Raw genomic sequence first — 18,912 nt, 5'->3', positions numbered from 1 at the left:
TCTGCAAGCCTCTGCCCAGTCCCACCAGGTTCAGGGCCACATCACTTATGTTGCCCAATAAACCCTGGATAACCCACTTTCCCTCCTGCCCCAGTTTCCTACTGTGACCCCATTTCTGGCCCACAGGAGTTAGTCCTTAGGACACAAGTTTCTTTGGCATTTGTGAAGCAAATCAAAGACAAGACAGTAACAGAGTAGCCGTATTGGGTTTGTAAAGTTTAGACAGTGCTCAGGGTGCTTTAGTGAAAAACTGACTCACAGGCCACGCTGGGCTCCTTTACTCTCAACTATCAGGAGTCAGAAGAGCAGGGAAACCAAGAAAACAGATGAACTGACTCAGGTCTGGGTCACAGCAGGGCCAAGGCACTGGCTTACTCTCCAGGGTTGGCGCCACCCAGTGGTTGTTTGTAGAAAGTCAGCGCCAACAAACCCTCAAGGAAAGGTCCCAGACAGTTTTCTCCCTTCTTTTACAAAACTTTAGAAAAAAGGGCAGTACAGATGGGTTAGAGCTCAGCTCAGTGAGTGAATGCTTACTTAGCATACTCAAGGCCCTGCTTTGTGTTTGAGCACTGAAGAAACGGAGAAATGTATGACTATTGGCTAACACTCCAGGACTCAAATTTAAAAGGTGTATAGACCCAGATCTTCAAACCAGCACTCAAGATCCGTATTTGAAAAGCAACCATTTATTAGAACCAATACAAGAGTATGAAAAGGGGGGAAAGAGGGTGGAAGGGGAGAATGATGTCTGAACTGGATGTCAGTTGTAGAAAGACATGTCTATTTTTAAAACATTTACACTTAAATGCAAACATATATATAGAACACTTATCCTTTAAAGAAATCAAAAGCAAATGGAGTTTGGCTGAAATAAAACCAAGAAACGCAACCAACTCCCCCCCACAAACCAAAAAGGTCCACAGAGATTCAATGTCTTACTTCCATTCAGACACCTGGCTACAAGGGATGACCTGCTTCCTACTCAGTATAGCACAATGCTGAGGAAACCCAGCCTCTAAGGTCTCTGAAAGCCTATTCTGTGAGAAGGTGGGAACGTGGTCAGCAGGCAGGGGTAAAGCAACTTCTGGCTACTACTTGGCAGGACATGAGGCGGCTCCTTCCCCATCCTTCAGAACTTCAAAGACAGTCCCCCCCCCCCCAATTAGGAGCAGAGTACACCTAACAGAACTGGAGTGTGGGCCTCCAGGGAGCCAGGACCTTGTGCTTTTTCATGGGTTACCAATCCAGGGTCAAGGAGGGGGAAAGAGGAAGAGTCCTGTCAGGAAGAGCTACGGGCTGCCTTAGCCTCTAAGTGAGATGGAAAGAATAGGCTCTTGAACCTCAGTCAGAAAAGATGTCCTCAGAGTTGGACTGTGAACACTTGGAAAGAGGTGACAGATTCCACACACAGTGAACTGGATGAAGTCTTGAGAACCAAAGCTCAATTTTGAATGTTCCACCTATTTCTGGAAAAAAAATTCAAAGTAGCTCTTTTTTGGTGGCAGATGGAGGTTATTTTGACTGAACCATCTGGTCTCCATGAGAAGCAGAGGCTTAGGAACATGAAGGAGCAGTGACCTCACTGTCCTGGGATCAGTCTGGAAAAGGAAAGCAACAATATAAATCCAAACTACCAAGGTTGCTTTGCTCACCAGTAAGAAGTGGTTATAAATCCACGGGAAGAATCTTAACTTCCAACCTACAAAAAAAGACATGCAGTAACATTCCCGCCTCTTGATCTCCTAACCCAAAATTCTTGAGTTTGAAACAGCCTCTCTGTGAATGCAAGACACAAAACCCCAGTGCCTACCCTACTAACATCCCAAGTTAATCTGAACTATCAAGACTTTCAACATTCACAAACACTGTCAACATGTGAATTAGCAGCTTTAATGAGGGGTGGGGAGCAGAAACTCGCTGAGGTCACTAAGTACTTCCAAACCTGGAAATAGCTCAGTGACAGCTAAAACGTTGATTCAAGGCATCCTCCACAGGCAACCCCAAAGGAGTCATCAGCTCTCATCTGCAATGCCTCACAACACCCCATGAGGTAGGTCAGTGTTATCACCCCACTTGACAGATTGAAAGGAAAGACTTGCCCAAGGTCAGCCTTAATAAAGACCAAGTGGGTTGGCTGGCACGGTCAGTGTCCATTGTAACATTTTACTTTCAGTCACCTCACTCAGCCAGATGAGGGCAACCAAGCAACTGTTAAATGAGGGCTGTTGCTCACCTAGGGCCAACTAGAGGAATCTGGCTTCTGAAGCTCTCCTTAGTGCCATTTTGAAAATTAGGTTGCATTTTAAACACCAACGTTCACTTAGGACCATTGATTTCTCAGGCTTCTACTGAGTAGTCCAGATCCCAAAAATGCAAAAGGCAGCATGGTCCTCTCATGTGGGTCAGGAAGCAGCACTGGAACATGGCGGCAGGGCTGCACCCACAATCGGGAAACAAGTGTCCATGATTCTAATGACTTCCACTGTCTGGCATTCCTCCTGTGACACCCAAAGGAATGCAGCTTTCCCAGGCTACCTCACCTCACCCAAGAGTGGTGGCATCTTCATAAACTTAGGGATACATGGATGGCTCCTCCTGCTGCCAGAGACGTAACTTGTAACGCAGAAAGAAAACCAGAAACAAACCAAGGTGGACAGAAACCAGTTGAGGCCTTACCCACCCCTTAGAACACCAGTGGAAATCATTATGTTCCTATCTTAAAACTATGGGGGAGGAGGGCACTGCTGGAGCTGGTTGAGAATCAAACCCTAATGCTACTAGAAGCTGGAAAACACTGACTTGCATCTTGAGAATGTTGTCACACAAGGAAACTCTCTCTTTAGGAGTTCTCCAAGAATTTCAAAGCAGGACATCTCCTTCCTCCCACAGCCTTTACAGCAGCCAGCAAAGAACTCTACATTCAACAAGAACACACAACAGAAGCCCAGAGCTCACCACAGGCACTCTAAGGCTTTAAGATATATTTCACTGATGGCTGATTACACTGGACGAATCCAGGCAATGAAACCCAAGGGTAGTGTTTCAGCAATGACAGCTCAGGTTCAGTCTGTCTGGAAACTCCCCTAACCAACAAAACACTCTGAGCTAGGAATATAGTTCAGTGGTAGAGCACTTGTCTAGAATATACAAGGACCTTAGTTTACCCCCAGTCCCAACACACACAAGCCTGAATGCACACACCCTCTCATAATCCCAGCGCTCAGGAGGCGGAGGCAGGACAACTATAAGCAGGAGGGCCAGCCTGGGCTACTAAAAAGAAAAAAAAAAGCCTCTTTACAAGTGAAACTATTTGGGCTTAGACCAACTGTTAGGGTCACACTTGCCAATGCCAAGGAACATTACCAAAAAAGGGGATGATAAAAAGTTCATCAAATTCAATTTGGCCTAATTTCTTCATAATAGTTTCCTATTAGATTTTCCGATTAATACTGATGGCTCTTACCTAGGCTGTGATAATTAGGTTTTGATCTATTGTGACATTAATGATCACAATCAGTTGACTTTGAAATTGTCTTTAATTAATGTCTCTTCCCTTGTCAGCTTTCGCCTCCAGTGCAGGATGTGCCCTTCCTCCACCACGGTGTTTTAACTCCTTCTCTCACTGACCTCAGAGGCAAGCAGCATTGGTGGATTACTTCTTCCCATAAAAAAGACTCTAAAACATATTTCTGACAGGAGCAATAGGAGATGATGTTAGGTGAAATGAGGGCCAACAGAAAAGGCAAGAGAATGAGCTGTCAATGAACAGGAATGATACCATCCTAGACCAAAGTCAAGCCTGACGCGCAAGTGGTGACACAAAATTAAGATGAGGTAGATTAAATTCAAAAAAATTCAGCATAAGCAAAGAAACAAGAAACTTCACATTTTAACTTTCTAGAACAGTGAGTTGAATTCCTGGGAATTCTGACTTCCAACGGCAGTCAATTACCCAGGTAGAGCTAAGACCTTTTTCTCCAGTCAGCATGAGAACCTGAATTGGGAGGGGCCTTGTGATACACCTCTCTGGACAGATAAAGTGGGAGGGGCCAGGGCATATATTTCTGGGGAAGATCTTACATAAGTGACACAGGTGCGGCTTAGAATGACTGTCAGTGCTTGATCCAGAGGCAGACATTCCGTAAGCTGTTTTAATAAAGCCTGTCATTAAAACCAGCCTTATGTTGATTTCTCCAAATGGGATGAGAAACTGAAGAGTGTGAACAACCTCCTAAAATAAATGCCCACAAAATAGGAATGTAGAGCAGGACCCACAACAGCACAGCACGCACTGGCATCTGCAATGTAGACAACACTTTCCACAAGCAAAGCGGGCCTACAGTCACAGTTCGGCAGAGCCCAAACAGCTGCACCCTCTTGGTAATGACAGCGTGTCTACTTCTTAGCTTTACTTTCTGCAATGCTCCCTATGGCCAATGAACTCAGTTCTTGGAGACCATAGGTATTTTTCAGATGAAGTAACTAATGGCACCTTCCTACTCCAGGGTTCTTTCCTGTGGGAACCCAGGGCTTCATGGTTGCCTCACAAGCACATTACACTGAACTCCCCACTCAAGACTTTTCTCTGTATACATGTGACTGCTTGTTTGTGTCCCAAACCAGAACTTTAAATGCACATGTAGTATTTATTATACAAAAACTGTAATTTATCAATTCATTCCATGTCATTATCAAAGATCTCTGAGGGGCAAGGGTGTTTGAACTTTGTATCCTGAGTCAAAAATGTTTGTTGAATGAAGCCAATATTGATGTACGCTAATGTTGTAGGAATGTGAACAGCACAATGTGAAGTTGGAAGGTTATCCTGTTCACCTCTGCTTTTATGTAAAGCTGGCAAAATCCTCTTGGTAACATGCCTACTAGAGAGTGAAGCCAGCAAGAAACAGCCAGGACTACCACAGAAGGAAAAAAAAATTCAGCATTAGAAAGATGTCTTGAGCCAGGCTGTGGTGGTGCACGCTTTTAATCTCATCACTAAGGAGGCAGTTTGAGGCTAGCCTGGTCTACAGAGCAAGTTCCAGAACAGCCAGGGCTACACAGAGAAACCCTGTCTTAAAAAACAAAAACAAACAAAACCAACCATCCTACCAAACAAACCAAAACCAAACACAATAGCAACAAAATGATGGTGTTGGGGCATGTCTAAGCTAGCCATACGAAATTAGTTCTGAAAGGATTTAAACCCAGGAAAATGTACTTAGTGTTCAGGAGTGTTTCACCTTTGGCTGCTAACTCTTTATAGGGAAGAAATTTGTAGGAAATTCTTGTGCCGGAGGCCGCCATTCTTTAGCAGAAACAAGCTACTTGGCACTAACACATGCTAGAGGCACACAGGGGTCTGGCTTCTTCACAGTGAGGGCTTTTACACTAAGGGTTGAAGATAATACTGGAATCACAGGTAAACACCATCTGTTGTCTCAGTGATAATGCACAGTAGGCTTCTCAGGGTCACGCCTTCCCTTCACTTTTTTTGCATTACAAGGAATTGAACTCTCACCAAACTATATCCTTAATCCTTTTTACTTTCAGACAGGGCCTCACAAAGTTCCCCAGCAGGTATTTGAACATATAATACTCCGGTATCAGTCTGTGGCTATACTCTGAAGCCAACAGGACTGGCTTCTTAGGGAGCAGTCTTAGTACTAAATATCATTGTTATGCAGTTGCCCACAGGCTAAGATTTTGCTTTAGAAAAGTTTGGTCAACCCAATTTACACGCCCACTACTACTGACTACTCAGGCAGGCTGTCCTTTCTTCCAGTTGTCAATCAAGAGATTTAGATCACCTCAGGAGCTCTGGCTTACTTCTGTCCCATTTTCATCTACCCAAATTACTGGACAATCTGCTTTCTAACCAACCTTCCTTTCCTCAAGCTAAGCACAGACTGTTGTCTTATCCAGCACTTGATCTAACCTCTAACTCCTTCAGAGACCAATGGACTGTGGAGAGAGAAACACCCACTCACCCATGTGAGGTACCGGTTAGGTGCTCTTCCCTGACCACACTTCCATTCCCAGGATCTTCCTGGATGACTTAAAGCAAAGTTTCACTGTCTGTCTGCCCTGTCACTGCAACACCTGTCTTCTCAACTGTGCAGTGTAATGCTGACATAATTTATACACACACACAAAATTCAGTCAGCAGTTGAGCAGGCAAGCAATGCTAACAAATGCTATGAACGGGCCTATGATTTGCATATTATCTGGCTCATCTGTGGACTCTGTGGACTGGAGCACTCAATACACTTGTCTCGTTACTATGAATGGCTGGATGCTCCAGCCCAGACACCTATGTTTTAAGAATCAAAAGCAACAACAGAGAGTTTCAGTAGCTGATGAAGTCTAGCATTAAGGCTACCTCAGCATTTACCCTTTTTTTTACCCAGCTTTGGAGCTGGGACAAGAGTACTTAGCTCCAAACCCTGTTATTTCCTTAGGGTCAGAAAAAATTTTCAATATAAGAACAAAGCAAGAGTAACCCTAAAAGTAAAGTTTGTTGAGAGAGAGGGTCGTATCAAAAAGCTCATGTCAAGACCTGTCACTTTCTGAGACTTCTTTTCTTCCAGGAAAGTACAGTTTTAAAAGTAAGATACAGCTAAAACTCCGAGGGTGGGGAAGGTGAGGAACATTTAATACTATAAGACTTGATGGCAAATCCAGGAGTCCTGAGGCAGTGAAGTTACCATTAGTACTACTGTGAGTATTTAAAAACTGGTCTGTGGCTAGTGGCTGGCTTCTCTCTAAGAATTTCCAACTTCCATTTTCCAATTTCCATTCCCAGAAGGGAATGTGAGTCCACTGAGCGTTGAATCTGCTGATGCCTCTTTGGTAACAGGAATGCTTTGGGAGGGCATAAAAGTTGGCAGGGTTACAGGGTGCCCAGCACCTTGGCACAAGCAAGCACCAGGCAATCAATCACTCACATCTACATAAATATAGTCTAAATATGAGGGGTGAAAGGAAAGAATACATACATGCCACGTGATACAAAGACAATTATGTATGGCCCCATCCTACCATCCCCTGCACTACAGCTTACAGATTCCAAAGTTAATCTTGTCATTTTATGACCGATTGATGCCATCTTACAGAAGCAGAATCAGGGACTGATATTAACAAAGCCAAAAAAGCCAGAGGGATAAACAGGGTGCCTCGACAGATTTAAATATCAAGTTTCAAGCCCACTAAAGGACAGAACTGTTATAGGAAGGTAAATTAGGATAGACAGGGTGGCTCAGAAGACCACACTAGGAATTCTATGTTCTCCTGGCAGAGTTAATGAGACTGAAAAAGATACAAGTAGGCTGCTGCTATTGGTTTTCTAAAAGATGGACAACCTTTCTATGCCAGTATGTCACAACAAAGGCCAGCTGGTCATCAATATATTCTAATAACAATCAAGAAGCCGAAGTCATCATCATTGTAATAAAATCCCCCATCTAAAAAGCAACTGGCCCAAAAAGATCATAATTCTAAGGTGATTAAAAAGTTACAGGGGAGCAGAAGAAAAAGATGAAGGTAAAAGAAAAAACTGGGAATTACACACAGCATGTAAATGCCTGATTTTCACAGAGTTACACTTATGAATCCGACCATCAGTTATATTACAAGAGAACCAATACCATCTTCTCTCCCATGGAGCACAGTGATAAGCACATATTTTATGGATGTGTTTAGGATGGAAAGGGATGGGAGAAGGGAGAGGAGGCAGGTGGGTGAACGTATTATATACAAAGAGAAATGACAGAGACCATCCCCTCCTTTTAGCTCTTCGTGCTTTCTTTCTCTTTGTTTTCCGCATCTTCTGGATACGCATGCCACGTCAGTCTCTCTTCATAAAATGCTATCACAATTTGTGGACATTTCACATTAGCTTCTTTTGCAAGAACCAGGTCGGCTTCATCTGTGTCTTTCCTGGAAACAAAGGACATAAGAAGTGAGGCTGAGAGAAACCTGTCTGAATGTTATCATTTGAAATTAGTTAGATTTCTATCTTTACAGTGGTGGTGCCTCTGAATTTGACCTTTAGCATCAAAAAATAAGAAAGAAAAAGCTGAAGAGATGGCTGTTTTTATAGAGAACCCAGGTTCAGTGCCTAGCACTCAAACGGTGGCTTTAACGGTCTCTCCTAGCTCTAGAGCATCTGACACCCTAGGAGCTACAGTTGGCTCTGCATTTAAGAATGCATACTACTGTTTACTTGAAAGGCAGAGGCAGACTGAATTCGAAGTCAGCCAGGTCTACTGCAGAGGACCCAGGCTCAGTTCCCAATTCCTAGTACCTACATGGCAGTTCACAACTGCCTGTAATGTCAGTTCCAGGAGATCCAATGCCCTTTTCTGGCTTCTGCAGGCACTGTACACACACGGTGCACATACATATATTCAGGCAAAACATACATACACATAAAATGAAACAAACAAACAAAAAACCTTAAAAGTAAAAGGGAAAGAGGGGAAAGGAAGAGGAAAAAAACCCAGTCAGGCATGGTGAGCACACACACATGCCTGTAACCCTGTAACTCCAGCCCTGGGGAGGCAGAGACAAGAGAATGAGTTCAATATCCTGGACTATACACATTGAGGTCAAGGCCAGCTTTGAGCTACATTAGACCCTGTCAGAAAAGGAGGGGAGGATGAGGAAGTACTACACTTCCTTCTGGAAGTCACTATTTCTGATACAGTAATTTATGCTTTATTCAGCTTAATCTTAGTGCCTTTTTGTTGAAATTAATTTCTCTTTTAGACATCTCTCTGATCGTGGCCCTCAGTGACGGAAGAAGCTTCACTCAGTCCTTATCCCATGGTCACAGGCTAACTATATAATATATATATATATATTGGTTTTTAAGACAGGGTTTCTCTGTATTGTTTTGGAACCTGTCCTGGCACTTGCTCTGTAAACCAGGGTGGCCTCAAACTTACGGAGATCCACCTGCCTCTGCCTCCCGAGCGCTGGGATTAAAGGCGTGTGCCACTAACGCCGGGCTACAGGCCAACAATCTTACAGCAAATGATGTAATTTAGTTCTATATAAACAGAAGTTTGGGGAATGGCTACAAATTTTTTACTCCAAATTTATTTTTTCTGACATGCAGGTTATTATGATACAATACTACCAAAGCTTGAGAATGACACAAATCCATTCTGAGCCATAATCTCCACTAAATATTGACACTGGTGTTGGTTAAGAATTAAATTTAGGATTCTCAGTTTTACACCCTTTCTTCATAGCAAAGGAACACAACTGCAAAGTGAGACCCAATTTTTCTCTCACCATTTCATTAAGAACATTAAGTCACCACAGGAATCTGTTGCCCCAATGATCTTTTCTGGTTCCAGTCCTCTCTCAAAGCCCCGAGCGATATCATTGCTCTGCTATAAATAGAACGGGAGAAATTAGAGCTTGCATAAAGAATAAAAACAAAACAAAAAATGGTTTCTTAGAATAAGAAATCATAGCTTTTAACATCACTTGTCACCAATTCAGAAAAATCCTTAGAACTAAAGAAACATTAATACTAGGCCAACCAATAACAGCAATGTCAAGACATATTTTTGCAAAATGTTGTAGCTGTCTTTTCTGGTATTCCTTGCAAAAGATTAAGGAGGGACCCTAGAAATCTTTAGCATCCCGGAGTCTCTAGAGAATCATCTGGTTATTCCTGAAGTCCTAACCCTTAGGATCTCTTCAGAAACTGTAAGCTGACCCCTTTACTCTTGTTCCTGAGACACCAAACAAGCCCCTTCTCTTAACTTCAGATATGCTTCTACAACCATAACCTTTCAGATGTTTAATAATCTAACAGTAACCAATAGTTAATATTTCACACAATCATCTGTATTGTAAAAAACAGAGGCAAGAATACTCTAAAAAAGGCAAATTTCAAAGACCACAAACACTAGTTTGTATATATTTAGGAGAAGAGCCCCTAGCCTGCTCACCACCTTGCAGCACAGGCACACTCTGAGCATTAACTGGGACTGGATTGATAACTCATGAGAAGAGATGGCTGTGGCTGAAGAGATGGCTCTTCTAGAAGACCTGGGTTCAATTCCTAGCAACCACAAGGCAGTTCACAAGTGTCTTAACTCCAGTTCTAGGGAATCTGGCACCCTCACACAGACAAACATGCAGGCAAACACCATTGCACATAATCATGTGATCTATACACAGGCTGATTTAGATGTAATGGCACTGGTCATAACAAAAAATAAGTAAAATTCAACTTTATACATATCATAATTGTCCTAAAATTCACAAGAGAGAATGAAAACTCATTCATTAGCAACACAAACAAAAACTTAAGTGGGGCGCGTTGGTGGTACACGCCTTTAATCCCAGCATTCAGGAGGCCAAGGCCAACCTGGTCTACAGAGTGAGTTCCAGGACAGCCTCCAAAAGAATACAGAGAAACCCTGTCTCAAAAAACCAAAAAAATAAAACTTAAGGATTTTCCAAATGAACCAAATCTTAGATGTGTGATTTTCCTTGTCACGTCTGTAGCGTGGCCTGTGTCCGAGAACGTTTGGAGGGTGTCAGGGATTGACAACACAGAGACTCGTTTAACGATATAAAGAGAACTTTAAACAGGCTCCAAAAAGGTTCAAGAAAACCTCCTAAGAAAAGCTCCCACCAGAGAAGCTTCTGCTCTCTCCTCTCCCCTGGCTGGTTCTGCTCTGCCCCAGAGGTGGATGTGTGTGGGTTTTTAAGGTGCGATTAGTCTTTGGACAAGGTCGAGGTCAGGGCGGTTTCCGTGGGAAGGCCTTTCCCAGGAACTTATTGTATCATTTTTAGTAAACATGTTTTTACTAAACATTGTCTTACAGCTGCCTACTCCCAGGCAGAAGGGAAAGTGGCCAGAAACTTATTATATCGTTTTTAGTAAACATGTTTTTACTAAACATTGTCTTACAGCTGCCTACTCCCAGACAAAAGGGAAAGTGGGTCTCTACTCAAGGTCTGGTGTTCCCACATTCCTAACATCGCTCTGTCTGATCATCTTACTTTCCTTTGAGATAGAAAAGCAGGGCCAGTGAGGTGGCTCATTGGGAAAGGGGCTTGCAGGCAAGTTGGACAACCTGAGTTTAATCCCTGAGACTCAGATGGTGGATGGAGAAGAGTACCAATACCCACATGTTCCTTTACCTACACTAGTGCATGATATCCCCCAACATAATGAACAAATAAATGAATAAATGACAATTTTAACATAGAAACACAAAAGCTGACACAGTCCTGGTAGTCCCTAAGATACCAGAACCCACAATAGGAAACAAACTCCAGCCATAGATCAGTAGGAAGATACTGGCTTTTTAAGACACAGACTCTTTGGGGCATTTAAGGGGAATAGGTTCCCAGATGCAAACACAGCTGCTCACAGCTGGAATGCTGGCACAGGGACCAAGTCATACATCATCGCTGGCGGCTGAAAACAGTCTGCTACAGAGGGAATGAAATGGAAAAAGAATGTTCAAGCTGCTAAAAGGAGCCGAGGCAAGGAAAACACTGAAATCATCACAGGCAGTAATCTTAAATCAGGCATAAAACCGACTAAGAAATTTCTTCTGCAGCGGTCTAAAGAAAAGTAATCTCTGCCATACCTTAAAAACATACCATCACTACCTATCACGCCAGCTGTCTACCTGACAGCTGCCAGTATTACTGAGAATGCTATCAGGGGTCCCAGAAAAACATGATGATGTAAAGGGTGGGAGGAGGTTGTTTTCAAGGTCAGCAGCTCCAGAACCTAGAAATGAAGCCCTCTGAATTAGCAGCCAAGGACTCCAAGACAGATTACTACCTTTAACAGAACAAAGATCCTAAGTTGAAGAACTGTTTACTATCTCCCACAAATACATAGTCAAGTCTTTGGTTGTGTTATTTTGCTATTTCAACTTAACTAGAAAAAGAATCAAATGACAAAACCCAGACTAGGAAGAAGGGAGGGAGGGAAGCACTGGCTTAGTTAGCAAAGGTGCATGCTCCAAGCCTCTCAAGTTCATAGTGCAGTCCCCAAGACCAACCTGGTGAAAGATAAGTGACTTTTCCAGGTTGTTCTCTACCATGTCTCAATACCCACCCCCAAAAGTTAAAAAGGGTATAAGGAAATCTATGCAAAGGCAGACAGAGACTATGAGGCCAGCATAGCTTACAGTTTCAGGACAGTCAAGACAGTCATAAATAAACAAATTAACAAGTCCTATTTCCTCAGAAAATGGTTTCTCTGTGTAGCTTTGGAGTCTATCCTGGCACTGCTTTCTGTAGCCCAGGCTGGCCTCACTCACAGAGATCCGCCTGCCCCTGCTTCCTGAGTGCTGGGATTAAAGGCGTATGCCACCACCGCCTGGAGTTCCTTAAATTGTTAATCAGTATAGTTTATCAAGATATCCAGACTGCTTGAGAGCCTTTATCACTCATTACAGAAGTAGTGACACCAGCCAGGAACAGCCTCTAGTCTCACAGGCCAAGAATTATATACAAGTAAAACCCCAATGCCTCAGTCCACCCACAGAAACTCTCAATTAACTGCCATAAGATTCATCTTGGATACTGAAGATATTTTTAAATACCCAATGGGTGGTTCTAAGGTGTAGTCAGAGTTATGAGTAACACTGTAGAAAAATGGGCATCCAAGTATAATGCAGATAAACAGGGAATTGATCTAAGGATGCTATATAGATTTATATTCCTATTTTATTAAATTTAAAGTATGATATATTCTTCATAACCTTGTTTGTGTAACATGCACATAGTAAAGACACAGAAGAACTCAGGTCGTCAGGCCTGGACCAGGCACCTCTTCTAACCCTGAGCCACCTCCTTAGCTACTTTTCTTTAAAAAGAAAGTCTTCCTCTTGGTGCTACAATTGGTTCAGTGGCTAAGAGCTTGCTGCTCTTCTAGAGGACCGAAACTGGGTTCCCAACACTGTGGCCTCCTCAGCACACACACAGACAGACAGATACACCCACACTTCTATTCAGGGAGAGGGGGAAGAGGCGGGCAGTTTTACATCAATTTTGACACTTTAGAGTCAGCGGTACACCAGCTCTCCCTCGGCCAGAAGGGGTCACTGTAATCAACATACTTCCTGGAAGCTTTTTGTTCAAAAACTATAGCTTGTAGGCCCGTCCTTGGACAAGAAATTACCAAACTCCCCCTTGCGTAACAGGAGCAACAGGATAGTAGTGGAAGGAGAGAAGCTTACCTCTCTCTTTTTTTTAGACTTTATATCATCAGCACTATTAGAGAAACTGGATTTCCTCTTGTTTCCTTCTGACTTCTCCCTGGGCTTGTTGTTTTCACCCTCCTTCATCTTCTTATACTTTTTCATAAACTCAGAAATTAGTTCAGGACAATCCAAGTTCTTCTCAGGTTCCCAAGTATTGTGCTCCCTGAACAACAATAAAGACAAAAGGAAAAGAGTGAGGGATGGTGATAACACCCTATTTTCATCCATTTACCATCTCTGCAGAACTCAAGACTGACAAGTGCTAGCAAGCTACATCGTCAGCCCTTTTCAGTGCCAACACTTATTTTAAAGAGGACATGTAAGCCAAGGAAAGGAATTCTATGTTTAAACACTTAATAAGAGAGAGGCAGGAGGATCTCTGAGAGTTAAAGCCTAGCATGGTCTACAGATTGAGTTCCACGACAGGCTCCAAAGTTCCAGAGAAACCCTGTCTCAAAAACAACAAAAAACACCTAGACTTAACAAGAGGCTTTCGGTATAGTTTTGTGGTAAGGTATTTGCCTAGCACATGACCCCCAGCTTTGCAGAGGAAAAAAAAAAGATCCAAATCTGATCTTAGGTTTCATCGAAGTTTAGGAAAAAATATATTCAAAGTCATGTAAAGAATTATTATAGAAAAAAAGGAAAAAAACTATTATAGCTGCTGGGGTTGGTGGCATACACCTTTAATCCCAGCACCTGGGAGGCTCAGACAGGCAGATTCCTAAATTCAAGGCCAGTCTGGTCTACAGGGTAAGTTCTAGGACAGCCAGGGCTACACAGAGAAACTTTGTCTCCGGGTAGGAGTGGGAAGATTTCAGTTATTAAAGCAGTAATACTTTATTTTGCGGACTGAGGATTAAACCCCAGGCCAGGATTTTATGTCCGGAACCGCCAGAACTACACCCTTAGCCCTATAGCAACATTTTAATAGCCAAACCAAAAAATAAACTTGAATGCTCATCAACTGATGAATGGATAAACAAAATGTGGTACAACTGTATTCACCAGCAAAAAACAACCTAAGAAAATATCAAAAATCACACACTAGTTAAAAAAAGGAGGCAAGAAAAGATGTGTTCTTTCTTTGGTTTTGTTTTTTGTTTGTCTGTTTATCTGTTATTCAAGACAGGGTTCCTCTGTAGATCTGGAGCCTTTTCAGGAACTCATCTGTACACCAGGCTGGCCTCCAACCCAGAGATCCTCCTATCTCTGCTTCCCAAGTGTTGGGACTAAAAGTGTGTACCACCACAGCCCAATTTAAAATATGCTTCCTTTCAGATTTTCTGATGTCCTGACAAGATACATTTTAGGGACATGAGGTAGATTACAATGAGGAAATATTCTGAAATGGGAGCATGGTAAGTTTCACAAACCTAAAAATACTGATCACAAGACAACAAACAAACAAACAAAAACAACTGGGCCAGGTATGGTGGTGAACACTTTTAATCCCAACACCCAGGAGTTCAAGGCCAGGGCTACATAGAGAAACCCTATCTCAGAAAAACCAAACAAAAGACCTTGTCCCAAAGACAAAAGAAAAACATCAAACTGTACAATTTCAGTGGGTAACTTTTTTTTGGGCTGTTAGTGGAACTCTGTAGACCAAGCTGGCCTCAAAACTCAGAAAGCTGCCTGACTCTGCCTCCTGAGTGCTGGAACTAAATGCATGCACCACCACCACCAGGGGTTGGGTGACTCTTAGGGTACATAAACTATATAGTTTTGACCTGCTCCATTTCTGACCTGGGCAGGTTCCACCCCTCCTTAGGGAACCTGGCGTGGCTCACCGCCCCCCCCAGAGGTCACCATATTGATGCTGAATTTAGTGCGGACACCGGATCCGAATAGCTGCACTACAGTCTTGAACTCCTAGACTCAAGCAATCCTCCTGTCTCAGCCTCCCGAATAGCTGGGACTACAGGTGTGCACCACTGAGCCCGGCCATAAACTATATAGTAATAAACTTTTTTTAAAAACTCCTAATTTTGGCTGGGCATTGGTGCTGCATGGCTTTAATCCCAGTACTGGGGAGGCAGAAGCAGGCGGTTTTCTGTCAGTTCGAGGCCAGCCTGGTTTATAGAGTGAGTTCCAGGACTGACTCCATAACTACTGAGAACCCCCCCCCAATAAAAAACCTCCCAATTCTGGGCTGGAGAGATGGCTCACTGGTTAAGAGGACTTGTTCCTCTTACAAAGACCTGAACATCTGTAACTCCAGGTCTAGGGAATTCAATGCCTTCTGTCCTTTACAGGCACGAGCATAGCATTCACATACCTCACAGACAGATAGGCAGATACACATAGACAATTTAAAAAAAAATCCTTAAAAACAACAAAAACAAACCCAGTCTAGAAGATGGGCATATACTTCATTGGTAAGCATGCTTGTTCAGTCATAAGCCAGGTTCCATGAGTTCAATCCCTTGCAATTCCCCATCAATAAAAGCCCAATTTTAACTGCTAAATTGCCAAGAGTATGATCTTATACATGCAACCAGTTGCCTGAACAAAAAGGATAACTTAATAAATCACAAACCTCCAATTTCTATTGTGTTAGATGCTATTTGTAAACTCTAGTAAATAGGAGTTGGAATGCATTAATTCAAATGAGACAGACTCAAGTCTACTGTCACCAAGTTTTTTTGTGTGTATACATATACAGACATACAAAATTTGAACTAGCAGGGAAGTGGTGGCGCACACCTTTGATCCCAGCACTCAGAGGCAGAGCCAGGTGTATTTCTGAGTTCAAGCCCAGCCTGGTCTACAGAGCACGTTCCAAGACAGCCAGCTATACACAGAAATACCCTGTCTCAAGAAAGCAAAACAAAAAACTGAAATAATATTGATTGCACAAAACAGGAATCACTATGATATAGAAAAGAAGTTATTTGAGGGGAACAAGGTCTCATGTATGTAACATGAATAATATAAGATCCAGAGTCGCTGGGCGTTGGTAGCGCACGCCTTTAATCCCAGCACTCGGGAGGCAGAGGCAGGCGGTCTATAGAGTGAGTTCCAGGACAGCCTCCAAAGCCACAGAGAAACCCTGTCTCGAAAAACCAAAAAAAAAAAAAAAAGATCCAGAGTCATATTGGGGTTCAAGCTTCAAGTTGAAGATTAGAGAAGCAAAGCAGTCAGCCACTAGTCTAGCTCTTACCTCTACCTCAGGCTGAAAGGCTGTCCCGTCTCCACAAATCGTCAGAGGAAATGCTCTCAGTTCTGTCTCCTCTTCCTTATATTCCTTTCTCTGCCCAGCCATATCACTCCTGTCTCCACCTCCCTACTGCAGGTATTAAAGGTGTGTGATCCCAAGTGCTGAGATCAAAGGTGTGAGCTCTGTTACTCTTCACTCTTGTGTAGGCCAGGGTGGCCTTGAACTCAGAGAGATCCATTTGCCCATCTCCTGTGTCCTGGGATTAAAGGTGTTTATCACCACTGCCTGACCTCCATGGCTTGCAGGCAGCTTTGCTTTCTTTCTGAACCCTCAGGCAAGCTTTAATAAATCGCCACACGTGTAGCCCAGGCTGGCCTCAAACGCTCTATGTAGTCCTGGATAACTTTGAACTTCTCATTCTCAGACTTTTCTTTCCCTCTCCCCCTCCCTCTCTCTCTCTCCTGAATACTGGGTTCACAGGCATGTGGTACCACACCTCCTTTATATGGTAGTGGGGGCCCAACCCAGTGCTCTGTGTATCTTATGCAAGCATTCCTCTAAGATATTCCCAGCCTTCTCTGTGGGTTTCTTTTTTTTCCAAGGTAGGGTTTCTCTGTGGCTTTGGAGGCTGTCCTGGAACTAGTTCTTGTAGATCAGGCTGGCCTCGAACTCACAGAGATCTGCCTGCCTCTGCCTCCTGAGTGCTGGGATTAAAGGCGTGCACCACCACCGCCCGTGTGGGTTTCTATTTACTTTATTTTTGTGTTTTTCATTTGATCCAGGGTCTCTGGCTCACCAGGATGACCTCAAAGATTCTAATGTCCCTGCCTTTCAGAGTGCTGAGATTCATGGTGTGCAGCACCACACCCAGATAACCTCTGAATTTTTAATGACAGTCTTACTATATAGCCCAAGATAACAAGTTTCTTACCTCAGCCTTCCAAATACATAGGTTACAGGAATGAACCAACATGTCTGTTTCAATCTGATATTCTCAAAGTTGTCCTCTATATTTTGTATTCATAACATGGGTTCTAGAATTACAACAGTCTTGTGGAATTAAAGCAAGAAATGAACCTACAAAGAAAAAACTATCATCCCTTTCCTTATCCAGAAGCATAGTTCTTCTGTTAGACAAGAAATACTAGGTTTTTACAAGACAGGGTTTCTCTGTATTGTTTTGGAGGCTATCGGTCCAGTCCGGCCTCCAACTCACAGAGATCCGCCTACCTCTGCCTCCCGAGTTCTGGGATTAAAGGCGTGCGCCACCACCACCCGGCTTAGGTTGTTTTTATATAAAATACACCTATTACCTGTAATGAATCACAGAAGCAAAAAAAAAAAAGTCAATAAACGACAAAAGTAGCATCTATGATCTGTAGTGAGCTTGAGGGAAGTTGTTGAAATTAAATCTAGGGTTTTATGGCTGGGCAGTGCTGGTCTGTGATGTTTCTAAAGGAAACAAAGACTCTACTGGGGCTGTTTGTGTGACATTTTAGATTAAGAATCTATAGAAGTGGCTGGGTGGTGGTGGTGGTGGTGGTGGTGGTGTATGCCTTTAATCCAAGCACTTGGGAGGCAGAGGCAGGTAGATCTCTGAGTTCCAGGACAAACACGGCTACACAGAGAAACCCTGTCTTAGAAAAAAAACAAAACAAAAAGATCTGTGGAAGTGAAACCTTCTACTGGTCAGCCTTCTAGGGAACATACAGCAGTTACGACATAGTGAGCAGGGGTCCAAGGCTGCACATCAAGCTGGCAGAACTTGGCAATATGGAAGTCTCCCACACTGTTCTGGTTTTGAAGGCACAACAGATCTCTCCTGAAGATCGGCTGAGACTTGGTACCAAGAGACAGGGATAGTCCCTGAAGAGAATCCATCTATGAAGGTGCAGCCTCAGTTGCAGTAGCAACCCAAGGATATGATACTGGAGATGCAAGAACAATGGCATATGAGGGTCAGAGCTGGCCTGAACCTAGAAGACAAGTGTTGAGTGTGGCTGACGGCAGCTCTAGAGAAGTGGCACTGACGCTCAAGTCCCATGGAGCCCAGAAGATCACGAGCAAGTCCAAGATATCAGATTGGGAACTATACCAACTGAACTTGGTTTTGCTTAAATATAACAAGTTTTTATGCTACAGTTTTGTTCATCAAGAAGAGTAGTATTTATTTTTTTATCCCACAGAAGGTTACAGTTAAGACCTGGGACTTTTTTGTTTTGTTTTTTGAGACAGAGTATTACTATGAGGCTCTGGTTGTCCTAGAACCCACTATGCAGACCAGGCTGACCCAAATGTCACAGAGACACACTGGCCTCTGTTGCCAGAGTGCTGAATTAAAGGTGTGTGCCACAATGCCTGGTGTGGATGTTTTTTAAGGAGATTGAACAGAGCTGGACAAATGGCTCAGTGGTTAAGAGCACTGGCTGCTCTTCCAAATGACCCAGGTACAATTTCCAACAACCACAGCTGTCTGTAATTCTAGTAACAGAGAAT

At 43.1% G+C, this 18,912-nt stretch overlaps 1 protein-coding gene across 6 annotated transcripts in view; it reads right to left on the bottom strand.

Moving 5' to 3' along the window:
* Positions 1-670: 670 nt before the first annotated feature.
* The window catches only part of Cbx5 (chromobox 5), a 43,684-nt gene continuing 25,442 nt past the window's right edge, over positions 671-18,912 (bottom strand). For 5 of the 6 annotated variants that reach the window (XM_005067345.4, XM_013111265.3, XM_005067344.4 and 2 more), the window contains exons 3-5: positions 13,230-13,416; positions 9,298-9,398; positions 671-7,935 (exon numbers count right to left, since the gene is read on the bottom strand). In XM_005067345.4, the coding sequence (XP_005067402.1) occupies positions 7,785-7,935; positions 9,298-9,398; positions 13,230-13,416 (439 nt within the window). In that variant the 3' untranslated portion in view covers positions 671-7,784. The remainder of the gene's footprint in view (positions 7,936-9,297; positions 9,399-13,229; positions 13,417-18,912) is intronic. The other variant, XM_040753706.1, reaches the window with a different exon arrangement.

This window comes from Mesocricetus auratus, unplaced genomic scaffold (assembly GCF_017639785.1).
Source record: "Mesocricetus auratus isolate SY011 unplaced genomic scaffold, BCM_Maur_2.0 Super-Scaffold_100010, whole genome shotgun sequence".
Lineage (NCBI taxonomy): Eukaryota > Metazoa > Chordata > Mammalia > Rodentia > Cricetidae > Mesocricetus > Mesocricetus auratus.
The sequence above is the reverse complement of the archived record's forward strand: the minus strand, read 5'-3'. Positions and strand labels throughout refer to the sequence as shown.